Source organism: Carcharhinus amblyrhynchos, chromosome 12 (genome assembly GCF_965287045.1).
Source record: "Carcharhinus amblyrhynchos chromosome 12, sCarAmb.v2.hapA, whole genome shotgun sequence".
NCBI lineage: Eukaryota > Metazoa > Chordata > Chondrichthyes > Carcharhiniformes > Carcharhinidae > Carcharhinus > Carcharhinus amblyrhynchos.
The window spans coordinates 12,723,699-12,748,169 of record NC_137335.1 but is presented as its reverse complement, the minus strand read 5'-3'; the positions used below and the strand labels follow the sequence as shown (position 1 = coordinate 12,748,169).

Sequence of the window (24,471 nt, the reverse complement as noted above, 5' to 3'; positions counted from 1 at the left end):
GTTTACAGGCCCTGAAGATAAAGAGATGGTAGTGGGCGGGAAGGGGCAGGGCAATGCCAGGGTAAGCAGGTGCTTGATAGGAAAGGGGTCAAACCTTTGTCTGATTAAGTTTTTGTGATGCACCCTGGGGCGGACTCCTGCATCTCACACGATATTAATGCAAGTTATTACCACACCCATAAAAATGCTTCAGTTTCTACTAACTCCTCCGTAAAGTTGATGCAAGGACTAATTTTGCAGATGTCTTCCTGAAATAAAGCATAACCTCTGGCCTTTTGCCCTAACCCCTTACTTCCAAGTATTATTCATTTTGTCACATCTATTGTTAAGCTGCCTTTCATATGAGCAACTCAGCAATTAACAAAAAAGTGGAAAAAAAACAGGAAAAACGTTTCCACAAAGCCAGTGAAGACAAAGTCAACAGCAAGTGAAAATAAGTATTAAGAAGGTCAACACAACGCCATGTGAAAACTAATGCAAAGTTAAAAAATAGTTAAAATTCCTTCACGAGACCCTAAAGCAGCATTTCAGAAGCAAGAGATTGCAATGTTTTGTTGCCACAAAAATACGTTAAACCAAAATGTGCAACAAAAAAGAAACAGGAAAGAAAAAAAATGTTTGGCGTGCATTACTGTGGCTGTGAAATTTAAGGAAGGATGTTCCTGAGAAGGAAACCAAAATGAACAGGATGATGAGAAGCTAAAGATTGGTGCCCACATCAAGGCATCAAGATAAATAGGAGTGCATTAAAGCTTAACAAAAATTTTACATATGAAGCTTAACATTACACACAGGAGGGTTTTAAAAAGATTAACATAAACCTCTAGCTCATGATTAGAAATGGATAATTGGGGGATAACATTGTATGTACAAACATTTAAATTTCATACATAAAGATACAATGATGACTTAATTTAAGAAATATTTGATCTGTTACCTTAAAAATTAAATGGTATAGATTACAAAAAGGAAAGAAAAGTAAAGATCATACAATATCATAATTGAACAGAGTTTACAATTTGCTCCCTGATTTGTAAATGCCCCATAAATATACCCCATTCTTCTTACCTATGCTGTGAAATTGCCATCTGCTGTTGATTTTCTCAGGAAGAAGTTGAAGTATTTTCTGTTCAAGATAAATTAAAAGTACAATTTAAGATACATGCTCCAGTATAGCAACACTAAATCCCAAGTTTTTGGCAGCATAATGGACAGCACAGGAGGCGGCTGTTCAAACCATCAAGTCTATGTCAGAATCATTTACGGACAGGAGGCAATTTAGCCCGTCAAGTTAATGCCAAAACTTTAGAGCAGTCAAGGCACCATAATCCCCCTGCTCCATCTGCAAACCCTGCAAGTTGACTTCCTTCAAATTCCCAATTTCCTCTTGAAATCGACTGTTTCTGCTTGCTTCCACAAACTGTAAACTCCAGGTCATTAGCAGTCATTGCATAAAAACATTGTTCCTCACATTTCCCATACACCACTTGCCTATTAACAACTATTGCCTTTCGATTTAGATTAACTTTTCCTTAATATGGCAACAAGGATAGTTAAACCCAAGATAGTGCAAATTTGAGAACTCTGGCACCTTAGGGAGTACCATTCTGACAGGTTCATATTTGATAAGCACTGCCAAATCCCAAACACATTGCAACTTTGAATCAAACCAATCATTTTTAGTTAGCACTCATCAAGGACCACATCTTTTAAAAATTCCATTCATTTTAAAATGCATTTGGTGTCACTCAAAGGTGACCTGTACAAATCCCACTTAATACAACTGGAGATTTTGACCCCCTGCTTGCAGAGTACTTGCTATGCTTATTTAGAATTATCTCACACTGTTGATAAGTGGTTCTTGCAAACCTAGAAAGTACACTGCTTTAGAGTAAATTGGGAGAGTCCCCAACCCTCAGCTTAAAACTCAATGGTGAGTCCTGCTACATTGTCCCAGTTTGTTCAGCAGCCCCATAACTTGTTTAAGGCAGTCCTTCCGCTCTCATTGGAGGAGGTCCCACCTCTGAGACCTGCCAACCAAATGGTCAGCAGAAACCTTGTCCCAGCAACAACACCTGGAGGAGTGGCCGCTGCTGGGATTGCAGTTTGCCCTCGAAGACGAGCAGCATGAAGTCCTGACTTACCTTTGTGGGAGAGACTAGAACTAGGTGACATAGTTTAAAAATGAGGGGTCTCCCATTATTTATTACGGGAAGTTTTTCCCCCCCCAAGGGTTAGTTTGTGGAACTCTTTTCTCCCTGGCACAGAAAGGAGGGTTACTGAATATTTTTGAGCTGAATTAGGGTGATTCTTGATCAACAAAGGGGGTAAGTGAAATTGAGGTCACAGTCGGATCAGCCCTGATCTTATTGAACGGCAGAGTAGACTAAAGGAGCAGAATGGCATATTCCTGTTTCCAGTTCATATGTTTGTATATACCTATATGCCACAGGCAAATGGCCATAGGATGAAAATTTTATAAACCCACCCCTCTAAACAGGCAATATTACTTCATATTAAAATATAAAGTTGCAGATATGTTACATCAATCCAATGATTGGCAGAGAAGCATTTGGAAACTGTGCCCATTCCAGTTTTTGGGTGGCATGGCGGAACAGCGGATAACACTGCTGCCTCTCAGTGCCAAAATCCTGGGTTCGATTCCCGGCTTGGGTCATTGTGTGGAATTTGCTTGTTCTCTGATGGTTTTTCTGGGTGCTGCAGTTTCCTCCTGTAGTCCAAAGGATGTGCTGATTAGGTGCATTGGCCATGCTAAATTCTCCCTCAGTATACCTGAACAGGCGACAGAGTGTGACAACTAAGGGAGTTTCATGGTAATTGCACTGCAGTGTTATTGTGAGCCTACTTGTGACTAATAAACAAACATTAACTTTTTCCTTTCTCTTGCCTGAAGACACCAGGCTTTTATATTCCAGCAATGACCATTTCCCTCTTAAATCAAGGGAAAGGAGAAAATTGTGCGTGGGGCAAATACAATCTGCACTCGAAAGGAAGCTGCAGAATAGATCAAAAACAATAATGCATCTTCATTGAGTCACATGAACTACAGAGATAGTAAAGTGTACAGGCACCAGCTGGAAACACCGCAGGTAAAGCGAGTGCCAGATGCAGAGTTGCAGCACTGATACGTATTTTACATCCAAGATTTGATATTAATCTAGAATGCACTAGAATGAAAAGCCTGATTTTTCTTGACCGTTAAAGATCAAACTTGTCTACATGGAAATTCACACATTAGCAATTTCAAAACGTGAGAATTGATAATCTATTTAAATTTATATTATGGAAAGTACTATAAACTGCACAGGTGAAAATTCTGATGGTGATCAAAATAACAATTCTGTAATGACGGCTGCTTCTTCAAAGACACAAAAGGGTGCATACATTTAAGCGGAATAACAGATGCATCACTGTTATAAAAGCTCTTCCAACGCATATCTCACGCAGTCCTGGTTCACTATCCAATTACAAGCAACAGTACGCATTACTGTTGCACATAAAAGGAAGATATCACAAAATACTTTACTTTAAGGAGGAGCTGTCAAGTAGGACTGCAAAAAAGAACACACTGGGTAGCGCAGATAGCCAAAGGATTGGTCAAAAACCTGCAGAATGAACCGCTGCAAAAAGGAACGGAGGTGGCAGCACAGATTAGGCAGAGAGTGTGCAATAGCCGAACAAGCAGCCACCAGAGGAAATAATGGGAGACTGCATTCACAAAAGAAAGATCCTGATGATATAAATCATTACACAAAAAATTGGTACAAGAAATTAAGCATTTTAATGTTGCAAACTAAGAATGGGATTTTCCAGCTGCGCTTGCCCCAAGACTGGAAAATCCCTGAGATCAATGGATCTTTGCATGATCCTGTCCCGCACACGACAATTCCCATGGTGGGCAGGATGGGAACAATCCACCTTAAGTATAGTATCACCAAATGACAATGCCTCAACACCAGAAATACTGTGTGGCATAAAATTTTCATTCCTTTTGCAGGAAATTGGTACTTTATATGCCGAGTTGAAGATCACTGAAGTACAAAGTATATGACTGTGAAATGAGAAAGCTGAGTATTTAAATCATATATAAATCTCCATATTGTGAGTGAGTAATTGGGAAAAAAATTGGTAAAGTGTATTTTACCTGACTGATATTACACATTGCAATTGTTATTGCACCAGGCTTTATGGTATCTGGCAGGTGGAGAGAGATTTATACCTACTTTAACTCCCTGAACCAAAACTTGGAGGGGAAAAAATCCCTTTAGCCTACATACAGTAATCAATTTAATGAAGCTTAAAGTCATTTACTCGCAGGAAATATTGAGTAGGAGAAATTGAAATAACTGTGGATTACTGCGGCTTTAAACAGCTGTTTCATGGAGGTGACTGATCCAGAAAATAACACTGAGAATGAGAATTTGGAATTATCACTGAGCCCTCCCTAAAACCAACCGTCAATCACTATGTTTTTGACCTTTTGTCTTTGACTGTTCATTCCACAATTTGCTCATTCCCTCAAAATTTTGGTTGTTTTAACAGCAGCAGTCTTTAGTACTTACTCAAAATTATTCACTAGTTCAGACAGAAGGTTCACATCCAAATTGATATCCCCTCTTCTTTCAGATGCAGACAGACCTGCAGTATGCTTCTGGCTTTTTTGATATTTATTTATTCCTGTGTGCATGCCAATTCTTTTATAATTGAATTACTAGAATTTGCATTCATCCACAAGGCTTGTAACAGACAATCCTTAACTACTTAGTTTAATAGGAAAACACAGTGAACACAGACATCAAATATAACAAATGGGTTACTGCAAATGGATTACTGGAGAGGGTTATACAGTGGAATTACCTGAGATTCAGTACAGGGACCATTGCTGTTTGTGCTATGGATTAATGATCTGAAGTACAGGGCACAATTTTGGAATTTACAGACGGTGCAACCTTTTTGGAAGTGTAGGAAAAACTGAAGATAGTACACAAGAGCACCCAAGAACACAAGAATTAGGAACAAGAATACACTATTTGACCCCTTGAGCCCACTCCTCCATTCACCAAAATCTGGCCAGTCAGATTGTGGCCTCAACTACACTTTCCTGCCCGCCTCTTAACCCTCAACTCCCTTGTCGATCAAAAACCTAACTCTGCCTTGAATATATTCAATCACAGCCTATAAAGCTCTCTGGGAAGGAGGAATCCACAGATGAACAACGCTCAGGAGAAAAAAAAACTGTCTCACCTCAATCTTAATGGGAGACCCCTAATTCTGAAACTGTGTCTCCTAGTTCTAGACCCCCCTGCCCGCCCAAGGGAAAACATCTTCTCAACATCCATCCTGTTAAGAACCCTCAATATCTTCTATATTTCAATAAGATCACTTTGCATTCTTCTGATCTCTAATGGATGTAGCCTAATCCATTCAATTTTATCCCAGAACTTAGTTGAGTGAATCTTCTCTGAACAGCTTCTAATGCAATTGTATCCTTTAAGAAAGGAGACCAAAACTGTACACAGTACTCCCAATGTTGTCTTATTATAGAGCCCGGTACTGCTGTAGCCACTTTTCCCTACTTTTATACTTGACGAACACCAACATTCCATTTGCCTTCCTATTCTCATGCCGTACCTACATACTGAATAATAGTTTGTTCTAGTGGATTTCAAAAAGACACAGCAAGCCTGGTGGAATGGGTGGACACACTGAAGAAGAGTATGAGGTGATACATTTAGTAGGAGACTCAGAATTGAGGTGGCATGATGGCACAGTGCTTAGAACTGCTGCCTCACAGCACCAGGGACCAGGGTTCAATTCCTGGCTTGGGAACACCGTCTGTGTGGAGTTTGCATATTCTCCCCATGTCAGTGTGCGTTTTCTCCAGGTGCTCCAGTTTTTTGACTTGATTTATTGTCACATGTATTAACATACAGTGAAAAGTATTGTTTCTTGAGCGCTATACAGACAAAGCATACCGTTCATAACGGAGGAAAGAGAGTGCAGAATATAGTGTTACAGTCATAGCTAGGGTGTAGAGTAAGATCAACTTAATGCAAGGTAAGTCCATTCAAAAGTCTGAGAGCAGCAGGGAAGAAGCTGCTCTTGATTCAGCTGTTACGTGACCTCAGACTTTTGTATCTTTTTCCCAGAGGAAGAAAGCGGAAGAGAGAATGTCTGGGCTGTGTGGGGTCCTTAATTATGCTAGCTGCTTTGCTGAGGCAGCGAGAAGTATAGACAGAGTCAATGGATGGGAGGCTGGTTTGCATGATGGATTCATTCATGATCTTTTGTAGTTCTTTGTGATCTTGGGAAGAGCAGAAGCCATACCAAGCTGTTATATAACCAGAAAGAATGCTTTCTATGACGTATCTGTAAAGGTTGATGAGAGTCGTAGCTGACATGCCAAATTTCCTTAGTCTTCTGAGAAAGGACAGGCGTTGGTGGGCTTTCTTAACTATAGTTAGTTATGGGGAGGACCAAGACAGATTGTCGGTGATCTGAACACCTAAAAACTTGAAGCTCTTGACGCTTTTTACTTCATTCCCGTTGATGTAGACAGGGGCGTGTTCTCCACTATGCTTCCTGAAGTCGATGACAATCTCCTTCGTCTTGTTGACATTGAGGGAGAGATCATTGTTGCCACCCAGTTCACCAGATTCTCTATCTTATTCCTATACTCTGTCTTGTCATTGTTTGAAACCCACTGCAGTGGTGTCGTCAGCAAACTTGAAAATCGAACTGGAGGGAAATTTGGCCACACAGTTATAGGTGTATAAGGAGTATAGGAGGGGGACGAAAACATAGCCTTGTGGGCCATCGGTGTTGAGGATGATTGTGGTGCTGCTGTTGTTGCCTATCCTTACTGATTGTGGTCTGTGAGTTAGAAAGTTCAGGAACCAGTTGCAGGAGGTGCCGAGGCCTAGGCTATGGAGTTTGGAGATGAGTTTCATGGGAATAATAGTGTTGAAGGCTGAACTGTAGTCAATAAATAGGAATCTGACATAGATGTCCTTATTATCCAGTGTTCCAGAACTGAGTGTAGGGCCAGGGAGATCGCATCTGCTGTGGGCCTGTTGCAGCGATAGGCAAACTGTAGTCGATCCAGGTAGTCTGGGGGGCTGGAATTCATGCGTGCTGTGACTAACCTTTTGAAGCACTTCATAATGATGAATGCCAGAACCACCAGCCGATAGTCATTATGGCAGTCTGCTTGGTTTTTCTTAGATATCGGGATGATGGTCGTCTTCTTGAAGTAGATGGGGACCTCAGATTGTTGTAAATAAAGAGAGGGGTTGAAGATGCCTATGAATACTCCCACCAGCTGATCCACACAGGATCGGAATGCTTGCCTGAGTACCCCATCTGGGCCAGTTGCTTTCTGTGGGTTGACCTTCTGCAATGGTGACCCCAGATACAGGACTTCCAGGGTGGAGGGTATGCTCTCGCTAACCTCTTGCTCAAAACAGGTGTAGAATAGATTCAGCTCATCAGGAAGGGGTGCATTGGAGCCGGCAATTTTACATGCCTTCATTTTGTAGCCTTGCCATAGTTGGCAGGGGTCGGTGTGGCTAGCCTGGGACTCTAGCTTAGTCCAGTACTGTCTTTTGGCATCTTTGATTCCTCCCACAATCCAAAATACATGCAGGTTAGGTACATCGGCCATGTTAAATTCTCCCTCAGTGTACCCGAGCAGTGTGATGGCTAGGGGATTTTCACAATAACTTCACTGCAGTATTAATGTAAGCCTATTTGTGACAAATAAACAAACTTTAACTTTAAGAGTCAACATGTGCTAAATTGTACAATTTTAAAGAGGTTGGCGTGAACGGAGAGGAGGCTCCTGGGACTGCTCGTGCACAAATCTTTGAAAGCGACAGGGCAACGAAGCATAAGGAAACTTGGGACTTTCTAAATAAAGCCATAGAGCATAAAATTCTGATTGGGTAGCAAGGTGGCGCAGTGCCAGGGACCCAGGTTCGATTCCCAGCATGGGATTCTGTGTGGAATTTGCACATTCTCCCCATATTGGAGTGGGTTTTCTCCAGGTGCTCTGGTTTCCTACCACAGTCTAAAAGATGTGCTAGTTAGGTGCATTGGCAATGCTAAACTCTCCCTCAGTGTACCTGAATGGGTGGCAGAATGTGGTGGTAATGGGATTTCCACAGTAACTTCATTGCAGTGTCAATGTAAGCCTACTTGTGACTAATAAATAAAAAACTTTCTATGCTCATCAACAACATTGTAACTAAGGGATTAATTTTCATTTTTAAACCTACATATTTTCTTGAGATGTCAAGTTCTGCTTTTATCTTTGCCCCTCTGATCTTTTTAATTACCACAGCCCCCTCACCACTGCTTTGTCAGCATCTTATGCCACCCAAGCCACCAAGGCCATAAGACTTCTTGACCTCATTAGTCTTGTTTGAAACATGGGCAAGAGTGCTGAATTCCAGATGCGAGGTGAAAGTGATTGCCCTTGGCAGCATTTGACTAATGTAGCATCAAGGAGCCCTGTTAACATTAAAGTCAATGGGAATCAGTGGGGAACTATCCACTGGTTGGAGTCATACCTAGCACAAAATAAAAACGTTTCTGGTTGTTGGAGGCCAATCATCTCATCCCAGGAAGTTTCTGCAGGGGTTCTCCAATGTCCCAAGACCAAACACCTCAACTGCTTCAATGGCCTTCCCTCCATCATAAGGTCAGAAGTGTGAATGGTTGCTGATGACTGCACCGTGTTCAGCATCATTCACAACGTTTCAGATACTGAAGCAGACTGTGTCCATATACAGCAAAACCTGGACAACAGTCACACTTACACTAAGAGGCAAGACGACTGTCACAAACCCAACTGGTGTTAATGGCAAGAGTATCCCAACTTGGAAACGTTAGTTTGTAGTGGTGTATAGTTTTGTCCTTAGAAGTGTTGTAAGGGTCCAGGTGTGATATGCAGTGAGAACAGTAACCAGTCAGCCTTAGTATAACATTTATTAAAGACTATTTATCATATAGAGAAGATTCATATACACGAAGAGGATTATAACAATCTAACATGGTTATAAAGGGTTAATATCGACCAGAAATTGAAATGGATCAGCCATATAAATACTAAGGCTACAAAAGCAGGTCAGAGGCTGGGAATTCTGTGGCAAGTAACTCATCTCCTGACGTTTCTGGTTGTTGATGTTGGAGGCCAATCATCTCATCCCAGGAAGTTTCTGCAGGGGTTCTCCAATGTCCCAAGACCAAACACCTCAACTGCTTCAATGGCCTTCCCTCCATAAAGGTCAGAAGTGTGAATGGTTGCAAGGCAAAAGATAAGAGCAAAATAGAACACACTTCATGTGCCTGGATGAGTGTTGCTCCAAAGTAAAACGATTTTTTTATTCACTGCAGACTTAGTACAGAAAGAGGCCATTCAGCCCATTGAGTCTGCACCAACAACAAATTCACTCTATCCCTATAACCCCACATATTTACCCAGCTAATTCCCTCCAAAACTGGGGCCAATCAATGTAATCCACACTTCTTTGGACTGTGCAAGGAAATCAGAACATCCGGAGGAAACCCATGCAGACACGGGAAGCGTGTGCAGACTCCACACAGACAGTGACCCAAGCCAGGAATTGAACCCAGGTCTTTGGCACTGTGAGGCAGCAGTGAATTGAGCCACTGTGCCAAACCTACTTGTACCAACGTCCTTAGCTAATAGGGCACTAGACTATTTTATTGGAACCAGCCTAAAAGTCTTCGAAAGGTATTTCTGGGGAAGGGGGTCAAATCAGAAGGAAAAGCGGAGAAGCAATAAGATACCTAAAAGCAACACTGATTGGTGCATACGTACCAGTCAGATTTTGACCTCATCATTTACATTCATTTTAGTAATACTGCAACAAAGAAAGTGATATGGTGGTGTGAAAAGGAGGAGGCATAAACTGTTTGAAGAAGAAACAGAGTATGTACGAGTGGCAGAGACACAAAATTGAGCCTAGTGTGGAAAGTCACGCAAGAGGAGGAGAGTAAGAGCAGTGAAAGAGATCCTATCAAGGCAGCAGAAATCTAAAAGTAGGTAAGAAAAAGAAAAAAATGCTTTATGGTGTAAGAGAATCTACTGATCGGAAACAGCTGACATTGTTGGCAAGGGACAGGAAAAAAGGAGACAAATGTATATTACCCTCTGGTGGGGAAAGTGGGCAACAGAAGAAATTGCAACACTAATATGGGACTACAGATTATTTAGCTTTAAGAACTAGCAGATTTAAATGACCTACTTTCAAGCTGTGCGCCAATACCAGCGAAATGTTAATGCAGAAAACTCACATTACAGGACAATTAGTACTAACAATTTTTTCAAAGTCACATTGTTGCACTGGGACACCCCCCAGACCCACATTGTTGAAAAAGAACAATAGCCTATTAACAACAAATAAACATACTTTAATTTCATATTTCCAAATGCCAAACTTAAACATGCATATTTTAATTACAAGTGTCCTGACTTTTCAAATAATATCCTGGCCTAATTGCATCAAATCTATTCAAGAGACTCTTCAACTTTAATTAACAATTTAGAACAACTATATTATGTTACACTGGTGGATGCTTCAAAAAGTTTTAAATGCCTGTCTTCAAAAGAAACCTCAAAGCTTCGCATAGATTTCAGCAGAATACAATCTCAAATTTAAATAAGGCACATAAACCCTTCCCAGTGCTTTCTCAATTTTTCTTAGGTTCTCTTTTTACATTCCCTTAAGGTTTCATCCAAAATGTTGCCTTCAATAAGAGTACATAATGTACTCTATAGTAAAAGGAGTTTTGAAACGAACAGTTCAGATGATCTTTAAACTTAAGTCTTCCATAGGACGAGCTAATATTTAAATCTCATCACTTTGAAGCAACAAAGAATTTTGGCACATTTGCAGGCCAGCCATAGGCTATTATATTAGCAAAGATATTTCTTGTCTGATAATGAGGAGCAATTCACAGGGGTCTTCATATTCTAAAAATTAAAGAAGATTTTTGTTAAAACTAATTTTCCCGTCTGCCTTGCTGTTTAAGGTTAGCAGATATTTGATGCTACTGCTGGCTTACTCATGGTAAGAAGTCTCACAACACCAGGTTAAAGTCCAACAGGTTTATTTGGTAGCAAAAGCCACTAGCTTTTGGAGCACTGCTCTTTTGCCAGGTAAGTCAGAGTTCTGTTCACAAACAAGGCATATAAAAGACAAACACAATTTACAAAATAATAGTTGGAATGCGAGTCTTGAGGTAATCAAGTCTCAAAAGGTACAGACAATGTGAGTGGAGAGAAGGTTAAGCACAGGTTAAAGGAGATGTGTATTGTCTCCAGACAGGACAGTTAGTGAGATTTTGCAAGCCCAGGCAAGTTGTGACGGTTACAGATAGTGTGACATGAACCCAAAATCCTGGTTGAGGCCGTCCTCATGTGTGCAGAACTTGGCTATCAGTTTCTGCTCAGCGACTCTGTGTTGTCGTGTGTTGTGAAGGTCGCCTTGTAGAATGCTTACCCGAAGATCAGAGACCAAATGCCTGTGACTGCTGAAGTGTTCCTCAACAAGAAAAGAACACTTTTGCCTGGTGATTGTCATACGGTGTTCATTCATCCGTTGTGGCATCTGCATGGTCTCCCCAATGTACCATGCCTCGGGACATCCTTTCCTGCAGCACATTAGGTAGACAACATTGGCCTAGTTGCAAGCAAATGTACTGTCTCCCTGGTGGATGGTGTTCTCACATGAGATGATGGCATCCGTGTTGATGATCCAGCATGTCTTGCAGAGACTGCTGTGGCAGGGTTGTGTGGTCACGGTTCTAAAGGCTGGGTAGTTTGCTGCGGACAATGGTCTGTTTGAAGACAAGAAGTGGGAGTGTAGGGATAGCCTTGGCGAGATGTTCATCTTCGTCAATGACATGAAGGGTCTGGAGAAGATGTTGTAGCTTCTCCACTCCGGGGAAGTGCTGGATGGTGAAGGGTACTCTGTCCCAGGTTTGTCTTCTGAGGAGGTCGGTGCAGAGGTCAGTGCGGTACATCAGAAATGTTGATCAATGAGTCGAATGCCACATCCTTGGGTGGGGGGGGCAATAATATTTTCTTTACAGTACATTCAAGGTACTTACTAATTTGCATAAAGCCACAAGATTCCATGGTTTTTGAACAAGCTAAAGTAAACTTCATTATACAGGTTTCAAACATTTCTTTAATTTACAATATTTATTTTATACTAATAGTCAGGGAAGTTATGACGTACGTGTGAATTCACAGGTCAACTGCAATCAGTCACACACACTATGCAATAGATGATGGATGCAACCAAAACAGATTCCATAGATTTCTCAATAACCCACCCAGATGTTTGTCACATTATGAGCCATTGAAACTTAGGGCAGGACTTTCTGGCCTCAAGGCTCGAAATTCCCACCCAAGGGCAACCAATCTTTGCACAGTCCGCCCACACCCACTATAATTCCTGTGGTGAGGGGGAAAACTCCACCTTTCGACTTTCTTACAAGGGTTTCAAATTTCCACACTTGAATATCTTCTCTTCAAAAGACACTCCCATTCTGATGTCTTCAACAATGACCCACTTCGCAGATTTTCGATCTTGCCTGCCAAGATTCCTTCCCTCCGGATCTCCGAGTACACTCAAGCTTCAGCTTCAGCTTCACATTCCATCTACAATCCCAGATCTTCAGCCATGTCAAACACATCACTACTGCTCCAACAAGAGTCTCCAAATTCAGCTGCCTTCTTAGATCTTCAGGGCTCCTCTTCTGCCTGCTTTTCTCAGTCTATAGCTGGCACCTCTTTCTTGGATTCAGGGCCTATTACACTACTTCTTTCTTTAACTTCACTTAGGAACCGATTTCCATCCCCTGGCTTTGCCCTTTATCTGGGGCGAGCTTTTGGAACCTGTCCATGTTCTCCTCCAACATCCTGCTCCCTGGGACACCTACAAGGAGGTGACACTCTTCAGGGCATCTGACCTGCATTTTTGCACCGTTGTTTCTTTTCATCTATGCAGGGATGTCGGGCCAATCCCCAGCCTGAAGAATACAAAAATCTCAAACTACACGTTTGGCCATTTCCCAGCTGGTGCATGCACAGGTTCATCAGAAAGGTAACTATTGCAGTTTAACAGTACCTTGACTTCAAATCCTCTGGTATAAAGGCCAGAATTCTTTACACTTATGATTATTTAATAAAATCTCATGGACAGATATAAAAATCTAAACACATAGACCCTTGAGCTCTAAGGACCACCACTGCATCTAATTTTTCCACAGTTGGTCCAAAATGGGCGGCCTCAATTCCTATATTAAAATCCATTTAAGAACATAAGAACATAAGAAATAGGAGCAGGAGTAGGCCATCTGGCCCTTCGAGCCTGCCCCGCCATTCAATAAGATCATGGCTGATCTGTCGTGGCTCAGTTCCACTTTCCCGCCCTCTCCCCATAACCCTTAATCCCCTCTCTTATCAAAAACCCATCAACCCGCTTCTTAAAAATATTTAGCGAGGCAGCCTCCACCACTTCAACGGGCAGAGAATTCCAGAGATTCACCACCCTTTGAGTGAAGAAGTTCCTCCTCAACTCCGTTCTGAACTGCCCCCCCTTTATCTTGAGGCTGTGCCCCCTAGTCCTACTGTCTTTTTTGAGCGGGAAGAGTCTTTCCACCTCTATCCTATCCATCCCATTCATCATCTTATACGTCTCAATGAGATCTCCCCTCATTCTTCTAAACTCTAACGAGTACAAGCCTAGTTTATTCAGCCTCTCCTCATAGCTCAACCCCCTCAACTCCGGTATCAGCCTAGTAAACCTCCTCTGCACTCCCTCCAAGGCCAAAATATCCTTGCGCAGGTGCGGCGCCCAAAACTGCACACAGTACTCCAGCTGCGGCCTCACCAATGCCCTATACAGCTGCAGCAAGACCTCCCTACTTTTATATTCAATCCCCCTCGCTATGAAGGCCAGCATCCCATTCGCCTTCCTGACCACCTGCTGCACCTGCAGGCTGGGTTTTTGCGACTCATGCACAAGGACCCCGAGGTCCCTCTGCACCGTCGCCTGCTGCAGTTTTTCGCCACGTAAGTAATAGTCCTTCCTACCATTCTTCCTACCAAAGTGGACCACCTCACACTTGCCAACATTAAATTCCATTTGCCATTTCCTGGCCCATTCGCCCAGCCTATCTAGATCCTTCTGCAGACTCTCCACACCCTCCGCACAATTTGCCTTTCCCCCAATCTTGGTGTCATCAGCAAATTTCGACACCCTACACTCGGTTCCCTCCTCCAGATCATCTATATAAATGGTAAATAGCTGAGGCCCCAGCACCGACCCCTGGGGCACCCCACTAGTCACCAACCGCCAATCCGAATAGCACCCATTGACCCCCACTCTCTGCCTCCTATTTGACAACCAATCCTCTATCCACGCTAACACCCTACCCCCAACTCCATGTCCTCTGACCTTCTGCAGTAACCTCTTGTGAGGTACCTTATCAAACGCCTTCTGAAAATCCAGAAAGACCACATCCACCGGCTCTCCTCTATCCACCGCCCTAGACACATCCTCATAGAACTCCAGTAAATTGGTCAGACACGACTTCCCTTTAATGAAACCGTGTTGCGTCTGCCCTATCAAGCAATTCCCTTCAAGATGCCTCGCAATTTCCTCCTTAATGACGGATTCTAACATTTTACCTACCACAGACGTTAAACTAACCGGCCTGTAATTCCCCGCCTTTTGCCTGGCACCCTTCTTAAACAACGGCGTAACATTAGCCGTTTTCCAATCCTCCGGCACTTCCCCGGAATCCAGCGACGTCTGGAAAATAACCACCAAGGCATCCACTATCACCTCCGCCATTTCTTTCAGAACCCTCGGATGCATTCCATCCGGTCCTGGGGACTTGTCCACAATCAGCCCCTCCAGTCTGTCGCGCACCACCTCTCTAGTAACAGTAATGTCATTAAGACCCTCCAGTCCTACCACCTTTCCATCGCTAACACCCGGCAAATTATTCACGTCCTCCTCCGTGAAGACAGAAACAAAAAAGTTATTCAAGACCTTAGCCATATCCCCATCCCCTACCACTAGGTCCCCTTTCTCATCCGCTAAGGGACCAACGTTCACCCTAGCCAGCCTCTTCCTTTTTATATATTTATAAAAACTCTTGCTATCCTTTTTTATATTAAGTGCTAGCCCAGCTTCATAGCTTCTTCTACCCTCCTTTATCAACTTTTTTGTCAATCTTTGTTGACATTTAAACCTTTCCCAATCCTCTTCTCGCCCACTGCTCTTAGCTACTCTAAATTCCTCCGCTTTTAATTTAACACTTTCCTTCACCTCCTTCGTTATCCACGGCTTATTACCTCTCTTCCTACTGTCCTTTTTAACCATCGGAATAAATTTCTGCTGAGCACCAAGAAAGATCTCCTTAAAGATCCTCCACTGCTCCTCAGCAGACCTACCTTCCAACGCGCTCCCCCAGTCCACATTCGCCAATTCTTCTCTCATCCTACCATACTCCCCTCTATTCAAACAAAGGACACGTGTCCGGGAACCCACTTTCTCCTCCTCCATCTGCAACAGAAACTCCACCATACAATGATCACTCTCTCCAAGAGGATCCTTCACCTCAAGGTCCCTAATTCTACCCGCCTCATTACATAGCACCAGATCCAAGATAGCTCGCTCCCTCGTCGGCTCCAACACACACTGTTCCAGGAAACTATCCCGGCAGCATTCCAAGAACTCCTCCTCGAGCCCACCTCGTCCAACATGGGTCGACCAATCAATATGCAGATTGAAATCCCCCATAACTACTGCCGTCCCATTCCTGCACGCCGCACTTATTTGCGCGTTAACAGCCCGCCCCACCTCCAGATCATTATTCGGGGGCCTATAGACGACACCCACCAGCGTCTTCCTCCCTTTGCTGTTCCTAATCTCCACCCACAACGATTCCACTTTCTGCTCTTTGGCTCCGATATCATCCCTTGCTACCACCTTGATGCTGTCCTTAATCAGCAGAGCTACGCCACCCCCTCTTTCCTCCTGCCTATCCTTCCTAAACACTTGATAGCCCTGTACATTCATCTCCCAGTCCCTGTCACCTTGCAGCCACGTCTCTGTAATGGCCACCAGATCGTATCCATTTGTGTCGATCTGCGCCACCAGCTCATCCACTTTATTCCGAATGCTTCGTGCATTCAGATAAAGCGCTTTCATCCCAGCCTTCTTCTGGACCCTATTTGCCGTAACGCCACCACTTGGGACATCCTCAGCCTCTTCCCTTACCTGTACCCTATCCTTAACTGTAGACCTCCTAACATCACCTACCCTCGCACCCTCCCCCCCCCTAATTAGTTTAAAGCCCTGTCTACAGTTCTCTTTACTCGATTCGCCAGCACTCTGGTCCCAGCACGATTCAGACCAACCCCATCCCGCCCGAACAAGTCCCACCTACCCCAATACTGGTGCCAATGCCCCATAAATTCGATCCCATTCCTCCCACACCAATCTCTGAGCCACCCATTCACTTCCTTTATCCTGTCAACCCTACGCCCGTCTGCACTCGGTTCAGGCAGTAGCCCAGAGAAGACCACCTTGTCGGTTCTACTTTTTAATTCCATTCCCAGCTTCTCATACTCCCTCCCCAGATCCTCAGTCCGCACTTTGCCTACGTCGCTGGCACCCACATGTACCACCACAACTGGGTTCTCACCCTCCCACTCCAGATTCCTCTGCAGCCCAGCTGCGACATCCTGTACCCGAGCACCAGGCAGACAACACACCCTTCTGTGCACTTTGTCATTGTGACAAAGGACAGTGTCAATACCCTTCACCCCACTATCTCCAATCACTACTACGTTCCTTTTCCCCTTCTCTTTGCCTATGTCCTGCTGCATCACTGTACCGTGTGCAGTTTGCTCACCAACCTCACCTGCCTCGTCCTCTTCCAGAGTGGAAGCAAGAACCTCAAACCTGTTATGCAGATTAAGAGGCTGAGGCCTCCGCTCCTCACCCCCCTTCCTCCTCCCAGCAGCCCCCTTTTGTTCCTGACCCTTAGATTTAGACAGTCTAGGGGGGGTGGATGTCACTTGCACCCCATTGACAATGACACCCTCTCTCCCCCTGATGAGCCTCAGTGTCTGTAGCTCAGAGGCCAGCTCATCCACCTTGAGCTGGAGCTCCTCCAGCAACCTGCACTTACTGCAGACATGGCCACTTGGCAGCGTATTACTCATTCACTTCATCTATCAATATCTTTTTGTAATTTTTATGCTTTCATCTATATTACTTTCAATATCATAGATTAAGTTAAGCTTATTTATTAGTGACAAGTGAGGCTTACATTAACACTGCAACGAAGTTACTGTGAAATTCCCCTAGTCGCCACACTCCGGCACTTGCTCGGGGTCAATGCACCTAACCAACACATTTATCAGAGAGGAAACCGGAGCACCTGGAGAAAACCCTCAGACACAGGGAGAATGCGCAAACTCCACACAGAGTGACCCAAGTCAGGAATCGAACCGAGGTCCCTGGTGTTGTAAGGCAGCAGTGCTAACCACTATGTCACCATGCCACCCCACAGTGGCAAGCACTGCTGTCTCAGTGCCAGGGAAAGACTTTTAATTTATTAACAATTTTGGACATTTTGAAGTTCATAAAATGGTATGATAACAATTATTTTAAACTGAATAAAAACAAGACAAAAGAACCAGTTACAGACTTTAGGAAACAGCTAGTTCATGATATAGTCCATATGAAGATTCACGATATGGACATTGAAAGAGTTACTAACTACAAGTATCTAAATATTGAAGCAGATGATCGGTTGAATTGGTGGGAGTAGTGAACAAGGTGATAGCCAAGGAAAGAATCCACTCAGAATTCTGACACGTGTCATGAACAATGAGAATCATTTCTTGTTTCAGTAATGCTGTTGGCTGCATCAGGGAAAAGGCTTAAAGTCCTCAGATGCAGGACGAATCAGTTCTTGAACTTGTTTGTCCCTTCTCTATAAGGCTTTCGAGTAGCATTTTAAGAATGGAGATGTGCACTCAAGATAGGTCTCACTGATTAATACATTTTAATCAATTAAAATTATTCCAATCCACTGAAATAAAGTTAAATCTCTAAGAGGGTAATTTTATTTCTTTCTATTGTCATTTTTCATTTATATGTAAATCTTTAATGAATGAACAGTGTCCATTTTCTTATAGACAATGAAGTGAAATTGAAATGGAATATGAGAAAATAACAAAAGACAGGAGTAGGCCATTCAGTTCATCAAATGTATTCTACCATCTAATAAGATCATGGCTGATCTGATACTAACCAGAAATCTGCATCTCACCTGACACCAATAACCTATCACCCCTTTGCTTACCAAGGATGAATCTTCTACCTGAAAAGTATTCAGAGACTCTCTTCCTAAAAAGGTGGTGGAAGTGGAGTTCCAAAGAGCAGTCAGTAAGAGTGGTAAACTTGCCATCCCTTTATCATTGGTTAATAAAATCCAGTGAGTGCATCTATTCTCTTGGATTTTTAAAGCTGTACAAAGGATTCTTATTGTCGATTTCTCCTGCTGCAGAATGCTTAAAGTGCATCAGTCCAATCTGTTATTGGCGGACTACAAAACAGCTTTACTAAATTAACAAATGCTCGATTTGTCTTCAAGTTACTTGATGAAGATTTATGACATTTCTGACTATGAAAATTATTCTGATCAGGGCATGCAAGTGAAGGTAGAGGATGATCATGTGAGATCATCCTCACACATGAAGAGCTAGGGCACAAATCAAAAATAAAAACAGAAAATGCTGGAAATGCTCAGTTGATTCAAATTAGCCACAATGCCATAGAGCAGGAATTCTTGGAGTGTAAACAGGATAGTTTTCGTGACCAGTAAGTGGAGGAACCAACTGGAGAGCATGCCATCTTAGCCTGGATACTGTGTAATGAGAAGGGAATCATTGCCAATCTGTACGAGACTTCTTGGGGATGAGCATGATAGAATTTTGTTTTATCAAGATGGTGAGTGAAGTGGTTGATTCAAGACTAGACAGTTGAATCTTAATAAAGGAAACTGAGAATATGAAGCGCGAGTTGGCCTTGATAGATTGGGCAAGTTATTTAAAGGGAACACAGTGGCTAGACATTGGCAAACATTCAAGGAACGCCTGGGAGAACTGCAACAACTGTTTATTCCTGTCACTTCTTGGCATTTTGGCTAAGATCAAGTGTAGTATTAACATGCTGCACTTGGTTGAAGTCATTAGATTACATTTTAGCTTTATTTGAAGCAATTTTTAAAAGCAGCAGCTCAACCTTTTGGAGATGCAAATACGATCAAGCCTTGGAGGAGGTGCAACACCTACTCCAATCAGTTTGGATCATGTTAATCAAGCCCAAGACAGGAGGCGAGAGCCCTGTCTTGTCAGCTTGGACCGGGAATGTCTCACTTGTTGAGACTGAATTGGACTTGATTGGATTGAATTGGATAAAAAAAAACTTTTTATTCCTTTCTGGCACAAAAGCAAAATGGGTAATGGCCAATCCGTGGCTTACAAAGGAAATTAGAGAGAGTATCCGATCTAAGGAAGAGGCATACAGATTGGCCAAGAAAAACAATAGGTCTGAAGATTGGGAGCAGTTTAGAATTCAGCAAAGGACCACTAAGGGACTGATTAAGAAGGGGAAAATAAAGTACAGAAGTAAGCTTGCAGGAAACAAAGATTGACTCCAAGAGTTTCTATAGATACGTGAAGAGAAAGAGGTTGGTGAAGACAAACGTAGGTCCCCTACAGACAGAAATGGGGGAATGTATAATAGGGAACAAAGAAATGGCCCAGCAACTGAATATATACTTTGGTTCTGTCTTCACAAAACAGGACACAAATCAAATGCCACAAAGGTTGGAGAATGCAAGATTTAGAGAGAGGGAAGAGCTGAGAGCTCTTTATTAGTAGAAAAATATTAGTAGAGAAATGGTGCTGGCAAAGTTGATGGGATTGAAGGCAGATAAATCCCCAGGGCCTGATAATCTACATCCCAGAGTACTTAATGAAGTGGCTCTAGAAATAATGGATGTTTTGGTGGTCATCTTCCAGGGTCCTATAAACTCTGGAACAGCCCCTGCAGATTGGAGGATGGTGAATGTCATTCCAATATTCAAGGAGGAAGGTAGAAAGAAAACAAGAAATTATAGACCAGCAAGCTTAGCATCAGTAGTGGGGAAATTCTCAAATCCAATATCAAGGACTTTACAACAAAGCATTTAGAAAGCAGTGGCAGGATCAGACAGAGTCAGCATGGTTTTATGAAGGGGAAATTATGCTTGACAAATCTGCTGGAATTCTTTGAAGACGTAACTAGTAGAGTTGACAAGGGGAAATCAGTAGATGTGGTATATTTGGATTTTCAGAAAACGTTTGACAAAGGCCCACACAAGAGATTATTGTGCGAGATTAAAGCGAATGGAACTGGAGGGAATGTACTGAGATGGATAGAAAACTGGTTGGCAGAGAAAGAATAGGAATTAATGGGTGCTTTTCAAATTGGCAGGCAGTAACTAGTGGGTGCCACAGGAGTCAATATTGCAACCCCAGCTATTCACAATATATATTAATAATTTGGATGAGGAAACAAATGTAACATCTCAAAGTTTGCAGAGGAAGTTGAGTAGGAAGGGGAACTGTGAAGAGATCCTTCAGAATGATCTGGACAGGTTGGGTAAGTGGACTAATTAATGGTAGATTACTATCTGAATGGCTATTAATTGGGAGTGGGGAGTGTGCAGTGGGACCTGGGTGTCATTGTGTACCAGTCACTGAAGATAAGCATAAAGGCAGCAAATGGCATATTAGCCTTCACTGGTGAGAGGTTTCGAGTACAGGAGCAGGGATGTGCTGTTACAACTATACAGGGCCTTGGTGAAGCCACACCTAGAGTATTGTATGCAGATTTGGTCTCCTTTTCTGAGGAAGGATGTTCTTGCTCTCAAGGGAATGCAGCGTAGGTTTAACAGGCCGATTCCAGGGATGGCGAGACTGACGTATGAGAAAGATTGACTAGGTTAGAATTGTTTTTGCTGGAGTTCGAACAAATGAGGGGGAATCTCAGAGACTTATAAAATTCTAACAGGTCAGGACAGAATAGATGCAGGGAGGATGTTCCCAATGGTGGGGGAGTCCAGATCCAGGGGTCACAGTCTGAGGATTCAGGATGGAGGATTTAGGACAGAGATGAGGAGATATTTCTTCATCCAAAGAGTGGTGAGCCTGTGGAATTCATTACCACAGGAAGTAGTTGATGCCAAAACATTGAATGTTTTGGTGGCTGGGTAAAGCACTTGGGGCAAATGGGATCAAAGGTTACAGAGAAAAAGCAGGATTAGGCTTGGAGTTGGATGATCAGCCATGATCGCGGTGAACGGTGGAGCAGGCTCAAAAGGTCAAATGGCCTCCTCTTGCTCCCATCTTATGTGTTTCCATGTTTCAATAGCACTTGTGCAGAGAGAATGTTTGTTCACATTTCAGTTCAAGGATCCTTATTAGGGGCTCATCAACCATATTTCTCTCTCCACAGATGCTTCCAGACCTGCTGAGTATATGCATCATTATCCTTTCCTTTATTTCAGATTTCCAACACAGTATTTTGCTCTTGAAGTGTAAAACACTGCTTTGGCAATATTTCAACTGGAGCTCTGATGGTGTACCCGTCTGTAGAAAGTCCACTGTTACTTGTATTCATTGCTGTCTTAACCGTCTACTAATTCTTTAGTGGGCCTCAACATAATTTTCCCTTAATTTACATTGAATTTGACAGAAGCATGCGTCAATTTTGCCAGTAAATGCAAACATTCTTTTACTGCCAATGTTTTCACTCTGCCAGTATCAACAATAGCCGTCAATCTTTTCACACTAGTTGGTTCAGTGTTGCCAAAAGGTTTGTTATTGGAGTTGGCAGGCTTGCTATAATCATCTCTTGTTCTGAATAGCGCAGAAACACAATGCAGTTGTTTCTTACAAATGCATCCCGTGAACCGAAGGCTTTGGAAGGAGGTCTTATGGCCCAGTAGTGCTCTTGACTCTCAGCCAGAATGTCCTGGTTCAAATCCTGTGCCAGGACTTGTTGGGCCTGGAAGGAGCATTCATGGCCTGGTTTGAACATGTTGATATTCAGCCTGCCAGTCCTTCCAACACTCCGCCAGCATTCCCCAAAGGAAGATAAAGCGTATAAAGATAAAATACCAAATAAACTTGGCTTTGCAAGTATGGGTAACAAACATTTTACGCAATGATCATTGATAATGAATATACAATTCAATTTTGAAATGTATTTAAAGCCATCAACAGATGTAAACATTTTGTCCTGGGTGTGATAGAATATGGGGTTTCTTGCAGGGATGTACTGAGGGGCACACAATGTTCCAAGTATAAAATTCCAATTTCTAATGTCATCTTTACTTTTGCCAATTTATTTTCCGAGAATGATTTTTTACGGAGTACAGAATTGATCAGTGGTGTTACACAGGAACAGGAGTAGGCCAATCACCCCTTAGTCTATTCTTTCATTCAGTTAGATGATGGCTAATCGATACCTTAGCTCCACCAACCTATCCTGTTGCGCTTACCCCCTTACTTCTCCAACAAAAACCTATCAATTGAGTTTGAATTTCAAATTTTTCAACTGACCTTACCTTAAAATGTTTGAAAGAGTTCCAGATTTCCAATATTTCCTGTGTGAAGAACTCACACTCACCCTTGAGTGGCTGAACTTTGAGGTGATTCCAAACAGTTCTGAACACCCCAGCAGAGAAAATTATTTCTCTCCATCTGTTCCATTTATTACTTTAATCATTTTGTGCACCTTAATTAGATCAATAAACTAATGATACATAAAACACTTAAAATATTGGTGCTGAATAGGACAGTTCAGTGTAGTGTACAAAAGGCATTTGATACCTTGTGCTAACCAATAAAAACTAGTAATTAACAAGCATAAAAACCCAGGTACAACATTTTATTGATAGCAGCAGATATAATGCTTCACATCTATCAAATCTGGGCTTATTTTGGTGATGACACTAAGATGAGTGGGACAGCAAAGTATGCACAGGACACAATCTGCAAAGGGATACAGGTAGTCTAAGTGAGTGGGCAAGGCTCTGGCAAATGGAGTACAACGTTGGTAAATATGATGTCATCCATTTTGCTGCGAGTAACAGCAAAATGGAACATTATTTAAACAGTAAAAAAATTGCAGCACACTGCTGTGCAGAGGAACCTGGGAATCCTTGTGCACAAATTGCAAAAAGTTGGTTTGCAGATGCAGTAGGTAATTAAGGCAATTTTGTCCTTCACTACGAGAGGGATGGAGTTTAAGAACAGCGAGGTTTTGTTGCAGCTCAATAACGTGCTGGTAAAGCCACACCTGGATTACTGTGTACAGTTTTGGTCTTCTTATTTGAGAAAGGATATAATGCACTGAAGGGGCTGCAGAGTAGATTCACGAGGTTAATTCTGAAGTTGAGGGTTGGCTTATGGAGGAGAGACTGAGTAGACTGGGGCAATACTCATTGGAATTCAGAAGAATGAAGGAGGATCTTATAGAAATATATATTATGAATGGAATAGATAAGATAGAAGCAGGGAAGTTGTTTGCACTGGCAGGTGAATCCAAAACTTGGGGGCGTAGCCTCAACATAAGGGGGAGTAGATTTGGGACTGAGTTGAGGAGCAACTTCTTCATCCAAAGGGTTGCAAATCTGTGGAATTCCCTGTCCAGTGAAGCAGCTGAGGCTACCTAATTGAATGCTTTTAAGGCAAAAAGATAGATTTTTGAACAGTAAAGGAACATGGTGAGCAGGTGGTTAAGTGGAGCAGAGTCCATGAAAAAAAAACCATGATTTATTGCATGGTAGAGCAGGCTTGAGAGGCCAAATTGCCTCCTTGTTCTTACTTTGCTCATGAGGCTGGAATGTTTTGCCAATTTTTGGTCATAAAATGTCCAACATTGTGCACGGGGCAGGAGAAGGGTTTGGGAGTTGAGATGGACCATGGTACAGGTTCTAGGACATCTTAAGGCCTGGCAGTGTCTAGCTGCAACATCAGGACAGAATAGATATGGGGCACCCAGCAATGAAATGCATTGTTCCTACTCATGCACTTTCCTACATAAAGTAATTAGAAAAGTTAGAAAACAGCTGTTTATCTGCCATCTAGACCTAGGAACAGTATACTGACAGCAAGGAATAAAAGCCCAAAGTTAAGAATGTTAGTTTTATTTGGAAGGAAATCAAATTCAACTTTTCAGTTCATATTATTAGGGTAAAGTAACTGAAAGTCAGAGCTAAAATTATAAAATGCTGCATTATAGATCAGTTCTGATGCAGGATATGTTTCTGAAA

The 24,471-nt window shown here is 42.5% G+C and overlaps 1 protein-coding gene across 2 annotated transcripts in view; it reads right to left on the bottom strand.

Moving 5' to 3' along the window:
- The window catches only part of ralgapa2 (Ral GTPase activating protein catalytic subunit alpha 2), a 474,330-nt gene that overhangs the window by 360,874 nt on the left and 88,985 nt on the right, over positions 1–24,471 (bottom strand). For both annotated transcript variants that reach the window (XM_080200068.1, XM_080200069.1), the window contains exon 4: positions 1,069–1,126. In XM_080200068.1, coding sequence (XP_080056194.1) covers positions 1,069–1,126 — 58 coding nt within the window. The remainder of the gene's footprint in view (positions 1–1,068; positions 1,127–24,471) is intronic.